General features: G+C 54.9%; 1 protein-coding gene across 2 annotated transcripts in view; it reads right to left on the reverse strand.

The window, feature by feature from the left end:
• Nucleotides 1–8,970, reverse strand: part of SLC5A10 (solute carrier family 5 member 10) — a 48,195-nt gene extending 39,225 nt beyond the window's left edge. Inside the window, exons 1-3 of one of the 2 annotated variants that reach the window (XM_007425046.4) lie at nt 8,866–8,970; nt 3,353–3,458; nt 2,786–2,866 (exon numbers count right to left, since the gene is read on the reverse strand). In XM_007425046.4, coding sequence (XP_007425108.2) covers nt 2,786–2,866; nt 3,353–3,458; nt 8,866–8,961 — 283 coding nt within the window. In that variant the 5' untranslated portion in view covers nt 8,962–8,970. Of the gene's footprint in view, nt 1–2,785; nt 2,867–3,352; nt 3,459–3,628; nt 4,082–8,865 lie in introns of those variants that run through there. The other variant, XM_025164666.2, reaches the window with a different exon arrangement.
• Nucleotides 8,971–10,036: the final 1,066 nt, after the last annotated feature.

Raw genomic sequence — 10,036 nt, forward strand, 5'->3', positions numbered from 1 at the left:
CAACTCCCCAGCTGCCCACAGTCCTTAAATAAACAGTGTGAATCTGCCCAGAATTGGCTGCCCGTCCTTTTCCTCAGATAACCCCAAGCTCCAGAATTGTTGGGGGAGAAATCTGGGGTTTGGGTGACGGAGCTCCTGTAAGATGCTGCTGGTTGTTGCAGGTCAGATTCCTAGTGTTGGGCCTTCATTTGAAAAATCAAAAAGCCCCGGAGATCTTTTCTGGCCGTAACGCTGGCAGTACCAAGAGGCAGGGCTCAAGAGGGCAGAAGGGATCTGGCACCGTCATGTGGGAACGCGCAGCTCCCCCAGCCTTTGTGGTGCAGGGAGAGGGTTGCATTCCCCAAGTGGGCCAAGGAACTTGTCTTGGGGGCTTTTCTGCAAGCCTCTCCTGGCAACCGAGTGGCCAGAGACCCTGACAGGCTGCGGGTGACAGCAATACTATCTTGACATCCTGGACCATGGAGGACTAGCTGCTTGGACCAGCCAAGCCACAGGGCGAGGAGGCGGGCAGGGTCAGAAAGTTAAAAAGGCACGGCTCCCTCTGGCTGGTCACGAATCCAGGACACAGCCCACCTTGAGTTCCTTTTACACGCCCCCCTGAAATGCACCTGCCTGGCTTGTGAAAGTGACCATAAGTGGGTCCAGAGTGTCTTCAAGAGAAGGTCAAAAAGGTTGAGAAGAGGCTGTGAAAGTGCAATTGAAGTCCCGCCTGTTTTTTATATGCATTACAAATAAAAACCAGGCAGAGCCTCAATCGCACGTCCGACCTTTTTGACCACGTCCTGCAGACACTCCTGAAGTGGGTAGCAGCTTGACCCAGCCTGGCCCGCCTGCAGCTGCTCGTCCAGCCGGCCTGGGGGCTGGAAGAGCCGGTGGTGCATCTGCAGGGCACCAAGCTGCCGAACGTTGGGCTAAGACCAATCCCAACCAGAGACCTTAAATATCCCCAGACCCCCATTTGCCCCTTCAGCAACCCTTCTGAGATTCACCCCCTGCACCCACTCCCCTCACGGGTGTCTGGCAAAAGCCTCAGTGACATCACGTGCACCATAATGACATCGCCCTCCCCTGCCTTCTCTGCACCATCCACAGCTTCCCCCATGCACGTTTGCATGGACCAGAACTGGTTCATGCACCCACATTTCCCTCCAAAGATTTATCTCCCAGGAAGCTCAAGACAGAAGCTGAAAATTCAAGAAGTCCAAATTTCACCCCCTGCATGACCTGAATGTTGGGAGAAAAAGGGTCAGGGCAGCCACGTTGGAGGCACTGCAAAGGAGAGATGGTGGAGAGACTCTTCCAGATGCCCCTGCAGGAGGTGGGCAGCGGACCACCCAGCCAGAAGGGCACCAAGAGACCCTGGCAGGTTCCGGCACAAGCGCTGCTAAGAGTTACGACGCCTGGGAGGGGCGTTTGTGTAACACTTCCGAAGCGATGGTTTACAAATGTAGAAAGAGAATAAAGGTCTTTAAAACAACCAGAAAAGTGCAGAAAAGTGCGTTGCTCTTTCCGCCAAAAATACGCGGGGGCGGGCGAGAGAATGGAAGTCTAAAAAGAGGAACGGGCAGGCCCCCACCCCGAAAGACAAGGGAAAGTCTCCCTGAGGTTGAACTCCACCCCGATGACCACGCTGCAAAGGGGCACGGCCATGGCACTTTTCCTATTTTTCTTCCGGTCTTCTCAGCTGCCTCGGCACCTCGTAGCCCTTCCGGATGCTCTCAGATCCAAGCCCCCTTTGAGCTAAGCCCCACTCCTGGTGGCTCCATGCTCATATCCCCATGAAGTCCTTGACAGCACCCAAAGCGGTGGGGCCCTGGCTTTCTTCCAGGGTGTTTCCCTAATTCCCCAGTCTAATTTACAGCTCTGGTCTCCCCTCCAGCCACTGACCACTCCTGATGAGGGGATCTCGAGGGAACCCGTCTGTCAGCTAGGCTGGGAAGGCGAAAGAAAATCCAAGAGAAAGCAGTGGAAAACGGTCAACCAACTATTTGGATCAAAGGATTTACAATCCAGGAAACAGACACAGGAAGGTAAAAGGAGAGGAAGATGGAGAGAATGAAACAGGTTCATTTCCCTTTCATGTCTTTATACATAGTTGTAAGCCAGGAAGGACTAAAGCAGTGTTTTTCAAACTTGGCAACTTTAAGATGGGTGGACTTCAACTCCCAGAATTCTGGAAGTTGAAGTCCACTCATCTTAAAGTTGCCAAGTTTGAAAAACACTGGACTAAACCATGAAGTGGGCACTCCATGGAAAAAGGTAGGTGTGGAAGGAAATAAGAGAACCTATAAAGTGGCCCCTGGACCAGTCAAGGATCCGCCGTCAGCCCCACACATACAAAGACCTCTGTTTCAGAGCACCCTCATCAAACTGATGGGGCAGAAACAGAACTGATGGGTTGTCCTATCTTCAGCCCTGTGGCTGAGAGTCGTCTCAGAAGTTCACTAGCACCAAGTGAAGGCCGCTGATCTTCCCTGGCCATCTTCCACCAGCATCGGCTATTCTGAGCTGCACTACTATCTCTGGATATCCCCCCAATATAGTCATTGGGTCTCACTGGGAAGTCCACCCCAAATGGAGCTCTGCAGAGCTTCTCACATGCATGTCCAAGAGAAACTCTAGAGGCTGGTGGAGAGGGGCAAGAAGAGGTGGAGCATCTTGGGGGGGTTCCTCCTTCCAGGCTCACGCTCCCAGCAGAACGTCTGCCTTTCCCCAGCCACCCATTGCACTCCAGCTTCTCTCATCAAGCTGCAAAGGAAACAAAGGGCAGGTCCTGAGTCCTCACCAATTACTGTCAAGATGATTGCGCCAACCACCATGATCAGGGTTTGCAGAGCGTCGGTGTAGATGACTGCCGTCAGCCCACCTGGAAGAACGCAGGGTACAACGTTGAAAGGGGTTGAGACAACGGGTTGGTTTCCCCCAAAAGCTGAACCACAAACTAGTGCAGAGAAAGTCTCTTTCAAGTCACCTTCTGGTGGCTTCATGGGCAACTCTCAGCAGGTGGTACCACCCAAACCTTGTCTGAGTCTGAACTAAGCAGGGCCAGGCCTAGTGACTAGTTGGATGGGGGAGAACACCAGGAAATCCCAAGGTGGTAGGTTAAACAGAGAAGGAAATGGCAAACAACTTGCCTTGTTGCCAAGAAAATTACATGGAACTTCAAGGCAACAAACCCTACTTTAGCTTTGTCCGCTTTGGTGGTGCAAATTCAGCTTATGTTTCAACTTGGGGATGGTGAGAACTATGGTCCCATTAAAGTCCTGGAGGAGACCACGTCAGGACGAGTGCTCTATACGTGATAGAGCAATCAGCCTGAGATTTTGTGAATCGCCTGCCCTCTTCATCTTACCTGCAATGGTATAGACAGCAGTTATGACCAGCATCAAGACGGTGGAAAGGTAGAGATTCCAGCCAAGGCAGACCTGAATGAAGAGGGCTCCCGAGTACAAGTCTGTCTGCAAGAGAAAACCGAGCACTGTTTTAGTTTGGTTTAAGCCAACAGCCTGGGATCGAGGCAGGGGAGGTTAAAAGCCACATCTGCAATGTGCTTTTGCATCAGGAGACACAAAATGGAGGGTCGGCCCACACGCACATGTTACGGGCACAGCGCTACGTTGAGCCTCACATTTCTGTCCAGAGTTTAAGCATTTCAGAGCTCATTAGGAAATGCTTCGCTCCTGAGCCTTGACACCTAGACGTTGGTTTTGGGGGAACATTTCTGCTCAGGAATTCCAGCTCGGTCCTGTGAAGTGAAGGGCATTGTCTGCGCAAAATGCCTTCCATCTGTGCTTGCGCTCAATACATCACGACTCTGCCCTTGCCCGACGCGGCTTGTCAACAAGACTGGAGGGGCAAAAAATCCTGAGCAAGGTTTTGCAACACGTCCCTCCCCGAGTTTAGCTGCTTCTCGGGGAGGCACACCCAGCTGCCGAGCTGATGCAGAGAACCCGAGAAAGCTTATCAAATGAAAACACCCTCTCCAAACTCCGGAGAGTTTCAGACACGAGGATGCGGTTAACGCCAAGACAGGACTTTGCCTTGCAACCCATAATTAACTTGTGGAACGCACAGCCGGGAGACGTAACAGGATAATCAACAGCTCAGATGGCTTCCAGAGGAGTCAACACAAACACACGGAAAGGAGGAGTTGGACTAATGGTTTATTAGCCAGGGTGGTTAAGGATTGAACCTCCATGCTCAATCTGGGAGCCAACCAGAATCCCGGGGAGCATTTCAGTGAATTCTCAGAACCGAGGGGAGGGGAGGGGAGGGGAGGGGAGGAAGAAAGCAAACCCCTCTCTCTATTTTCCATACATAATATATATTATAGTTTCAACTGTATAAATTTGACCGACGAATATTTGTTAAATTTATATGCCGCTCGCAGATAATGAACCGATGGGGTGCAGCTATGGTCGAGGTCCGAGAGACTGACCTGGCCTGCACGTTGCCCCAACCTCCCACCGGCCTCCCCATTTTCATGGGCCAAGCCAGAACGCAGGGGTTCACGCAACCCCCATGCCACAAACCATGGCTGACAAATAATGGTTCAGAAGAGAGCAGACCATGAAGCAGACCCCACAGCCCCTTCCCCAGAGTGTTGGGCCCCAGGCGTGGAGGGCGGTGGCTCTTCTCCGTCCCTGCTGGCTCAGCAAACCCGTCCGGCCTCTGCTGCCTCCGAGGCAGAGGCGGCAGGCGGCAGGCGGGCGATGCCCAGCGCTTTCACTCTTCCAGTTGCACAGATTTCTCCCACTGGCACCGGCCCTGCCCTGGAGTTGGCTGCCAAGCCCTTTCTGCACGCTCGGCTCCAGTGCCAGCTCCACACCAGGCTACTGAAAAGGGCTGGTGGGTCCTCTACGGAGCCTCGGGGGTGGGGGGGACAAGGGGCTTTTCCCAGGCTGGCGGTGGCTCCCTTCAGGGCACTGCCCTAGGAAGCCCGCTCAACCCTACTTTACGTTTTGTCGATGGACATTTGCTGTGCAAAGAGCTTTTTCCAGAATCCCGAGGCCGAGGGCAAGACTCTCTCGGCCTTCCACTGGCAGCCACGCAATGCTGACCTCTGCATGAAGGTCAGCCCCAGACAGCCCCCCTTGTGTATTGGTCGCTTCCTTGAAGAATCAGTTCAACTGCGGGCCGTTTGCCCCATTTGGCGCCAAGATTTGCCAGAAGTGGGTAGGGAAAAGGACCCCCCTCTGCCCATCCTTGTTCCATGGGAACAGAATCCTGGTGACTCTTTGGTGGAGCAAAGCGGGCTGGACACGGGCGAGGCTGCCTGGCACTGGGCTCCAGTCATGCACATGGCCTCCACGTAAATGCCAGCTCTTTTTGCTGGTTTTGTTCCAAGCACCCACGTGGTTTCCCAGTTCGTGGACGGTTCCAACAAAGCCCACTTGCGCTTCCAGAGCCCCCCGGGCCATCCACGAGATGAGCAGGACAGCCTTGGCCAAGTTGCAGGGGCCTCCGCTGCCTCTGGAAGCAAGAACTGCCCCTCTTCCCTGGAGGTCTGCTGAGAAGAGCGCAAGAGGCGTTCAGCACTTCTCCTGGCCTCCATACTTGTGGGAAACGGGGCGAGTCGAGACTTCTCTCCACCTTGTCAGATCTGTTGGGGTCACAGTCCCAGCCAACATATTTTGGTTCAAGAAGGTGGCTTCTTCCTACAAGTCTCTCTGGAGAACTGTTGTCCCAAGGAGGTGGACTGTCAGATCCCGGGTTTGCTGGCTCCCAGTGGGTGATGTCCCAAGTTCCCAGTTGAAGATCTGCTTTAGGCTTCCCCTCACGGGGCAGAGACAGGAAGCCTCTGCTGTAGGGCAGAACTAGCCATGGGGCTTCCCACCCTCCCTAGGAAAGCCCTTCTGTCAGCTTGCAGACTAGCAGATAAAAAGCGGTCCTCTGAAAAAGCAGTCCCATCGTGGTCTCCGAGCCTGAGAAGAGATCCATTGACCCTAGCTTCTTGGCTCCATCCTCCTCAGCCAGCCCTTCCAGGAAACTCCCAGGCACGGCTGAAAGGAAGCCAGCCTCCTGGTTATCGGTGGCCCCAATCAGCCAAAGATGGCAGCTCTGCTGAGAGCTCACAACCGAGGTCAGGTGATGACCACCCCTCTCCTGGCCTTCACCCAACCCCTTTGATCTTGCCCCTTCTCAAACTGGAGAGGCAGCCAGCCAGAGGCAGCTTCATTAGCAGCTGGCAGCTTGTCAGGGAAAGGAATGTTCTGTAATTACTGCAAAGGGGTGGAGGTGCCCGCTCAGGAGCTGGCAGCGTCTGCGCCCCGTTGAAAAACACACACAGGGCATTTCTTGCCTTGAAGGGCCCAAGCCCCAAGTCCTTCCAGCTTCCTCTTGGAAGCTTAATTTCTCTCGGCCCAATGGGAGGGAGAACAGGACTCTGGCATGCTAAGATGAGGCCCGAATAAAACCACCGCCTCCTTCTTCAAAAAGAGAAGGAGAAATTCCAAACAGGGATCTTGGCCCGTGCATAAAGCAAACGCTGCCGCAGCTGGAAACCCTTTGATCTCAGCAGCTCCTGGAAGGAAGGAGAGCAGATCAATGGGAATCTTCGGCTCTTCCGGAGCGGGAACTGCAACAGCGTTCCAAGCAGAAGTACCAAAGAGGCTCACGGCACCTCCAAAAGGACCCATTTATTATGGAGCAATCCATTTGCGAAACCCGGGGGGTGTTGCCGGATCCTTCGGTGTTCAGTCTGATAACCGAAGCGACGTTTCTGAGCTGCGAAACGAACGAGAGGAAACGGAGGGTCTCCGTGGACTGCCTCAAAGGAATCTTTAAACTGAAACTCACGTTCTCCGTCTCCTGCATTCTCCATCACCCGGATTTTTAAAAACCCCAAACCTTGATGTGCATCTGCGGAGCTCAAAGCGGGGGCCAAGGGGTCGCTTTCAGCGGGGACCGATGAGAATTTGGCTGCTCCCATTGAATGGGTTTTGCAGTGCCAGACTCGGCACAGCTAAGATGCCAGGAGTTAATGGGGTAATATGAAATCGTGCACGACAGGATATTAGCCACATGCAAGATCCCTGACCTGAACCAGCTGCCCCCCTTCCCCAAGCGCCTGACGTGTCTGCAGACGTTCACCCGGATCGTTTGCTGTCAACACCATCACCCCACTCCACGGGAAGAGGGTTGGGCGCTTCGAGCTCCTGGGCCAAACCGGCCGCTCCAGGGAGTGACTCAGGGCTGTTGCAAAGCAATTAATAATAGGGTGGGCAGGACCAGCTCTGTTCTTGGGGAAGCTAAAACAAGCATCAATTCGGGTATGGAGAAGACCCAGGCAGGGAGTGAGGATGTTAACCGGGGGGACAAGTTCCAGTGTCACTCTTAGGTGTGATAAACAGGCCCGGATCGTAACAAAAGTCTGAACACACCTGGTGGAACCTACACCTAAGTGAGGACAAAGGGGGGAAGTTCAGGTTTTACTCCATCCTCCATTGTTTTTATAGAAAGGAATCCATCGTGCCAGACGGGAGTGAAGAAGGCAGCGCATGAATCAAACCGAATAATTGTTCATATTTCCTGCCCAATTTTCTACCTAAACCTCCCCACTGAGCTAATCATCAGTTATTATCCATGGTCCTTCCCTTGCCAATTAAATCTTCACAGGAATTATCTTATTATAACCAACATCCTCGCCTTTTCCCATCCAATTAATGAAGCACGTGGTTGTGCATCGCCAAACCCTGACAAAGATGTTCTTCCCCGGCCTTCCAGCTCGGGCATTTCCCTCCGCCGCATGCCCCAAACGCCCGGTGTTCCTCTTGAGGTCCTCTGCCAAAAACCCTGAGTTTGTCCTGCCAAATCTTTCGTTACCTTCAGCTCATAAGATGCTGTCGCACCTCATCTGCCCTCAGCATCAAAGGCTTCATTCAAGGTGAAGAACAACGGATAAGAAAGGTGGAAGTTCACTATTTTCACATGAATAATTAATAAGAATAAGAATAAGAATAAGAATAAGAATAATATCATCATCATCATCATCATCTCGGGTCCTTGGGAAGGACTCGATAGGTGGATAAAAATGCCAGATCCAGTCTCAACATCTGGCTGACAGCCCAGGGGCACAGGACACACTTGCCTTTGGACAGACTTTTGAAAAATGGAGACTCAGCTGCAGAAAGGTTGGGGGTGCTGCGGGGGGGAGAGACAAAGCCGGGGTCTCAAGAGGCCATCAAGGAATCCAGGAACCCAAAGCAGGAGCTGAACTGAAGGCTGGTGGTAGCGTGGCCAACAGCGCCCCCTGCTGGACAAAGGCCCGAGCGCAGGCCCAGGGCCGTCTCGCCTGCTTTAAAGCCGCAGGTGCCTTTGCTCTGCTTGGCCTCCTGCCCGCGGGTTCCTGCAGGGAGGACCGTCTGGGGCCTTCTGGAAAGGGGCTCCCTTCTTCTCCCAGGGTTCAAAAACCAGTTCAGGATCAGCAAAACCAACCTTATCCTCTTTATCCTGCTGTGCAGCGGCCAGAGGCCCAAAGAGAGAAGGAGGGAAAAAGGGGGGGGGGCTGCAACCTGAGCCAACGTCTCAGACAAGACCCTCCCTGGTCCTCATGAAGATGAACGGGTGGAGGGGGGAGCACATTCAGACTTGCAAGATTCTGTTACTATAACTTTACAGTAAAAGTAGTCTTGACCTGCATGACTTTGGTTTCCTAGTCTGGCCTACCTGGAAGGGCTGGCCCCATGCTATTTAAATCAGGGTCCATCCCCAACCATTTCATCCCTGGCTCTTTTATCCACCTTTTCCGAGTGAGGAACCAGCTCGCCAGCCTGACACGCCTAACTCCCACCGACTGCCACCCCCACCAGCCAGGCTAAGAAAAGGGGCTCAGCCCACAGCTGCAGCGGAATGGGGACCACTCACCGATATCTTGGTGAAGATGGAGAGCAGGAGCGACAAGAAGGACAGGCAGATCCGCATTCTCTCCCCTCCGAAGCGCCTCTGGAGGTACTCCGGCATGGTGACGATCTGCGGGGAAGGCGGGAAGGGTCAGCCTCCAGACAGGGAACCAAAGCGGGGGGGGGGGGGGGAAGCAGCAGGAGGAGGAGGAGGCGCTAAAGGATGAAGAGCTTTAGGACGGGGGGGGGGCTGGGGCCAGCCAGACGGGCCCACCGCGCCAGGGCTTGCTCGGGTGCAGAGCTAACCGGTTCCGTTAATGTCTTACGGTCTGAAGGCGGGAGGTCCAGGGGCTCCTGGGTCAAACTCTGGCCGAACGAGCCACGACGCAGCCCACGGCCGGAGTCCTGCTGCGGGAAGACGCGCGCTGCCGGGGGAGCCTGGCGCGCGGGGGCGGTCAAGGGCCGCCGCCAGGCCGGCCGCACTCACCTGCGCGGAGCGGTAGACGGGCACGAAGAGCCAGGCCAGCGCCAGCAGCACGTAGGTGGCCTAGACGGGGCCGAGAGCCGAGAGGGGCCGTCAGCGGGAGGCCTTCCCCGGACCGCCTTCCCCGGACCCCCCGCACTCACCCCCCCACCCGCGGGAAGCTCCGCCGCGGGACGGGGCGTCGAGCCGGGCGAGCGCCTTACGTTCCACTCGAAGCCGGCCACGGCGACCCCTCCGGCGGCTCCGCTGCCGGCCAGCCCGATGAAGAGGCCCGACCCCTCGCTGCTGGCGAACAGCGAGGCTCCCACCTGCAAGGCCAGAAGCGCGGCGTTGGCGCAGCCCGGACGGTCGAGCCCGTCGCCGGCGTCGAGGCTGCCCGGGCGCCGCAGCCGACCCCCGGCGCACGGAAGCCGTACGGCAGACAGACAACGGGCGCGCGGTCTCGGTAATGAACTTCATTGTTTTAACTGGACTGTAGGGTGTGCGAATCGTTGGTTTTATTGTGGCCGCCCACAGGCATCTCCTGTGAGATGGGCGGCCGTATAAATTAGAGCGAGAGGTGATTGATTGATTGATTGATTGATTGATTGATTGACAGACAGACAGACAGACAGACAGACAGACATAAACAGCAACAGGCCTACAGCTATATTCCTTGCAAGAAACCAGAAGGAGTCAGGGGGTGCCTTTTCCGGCTAATAAATTTTATTAA

Source organism: Python bivittatus, unplaced genomic scaffold (genome assembly GCF_059951505.1).
Source record: "Python bivittatus isolate LINGU-HERP-01145 unplaced genomic scaffold, Pbiv_v1 ctg000560_np1212, whole genome shotgun sequence".
Lineage (NCBI taxonomy): Eukaryota > Metazoa > Chordata > Lepidosauria > Squamata > Pythonidae > Python > Python bivittatus.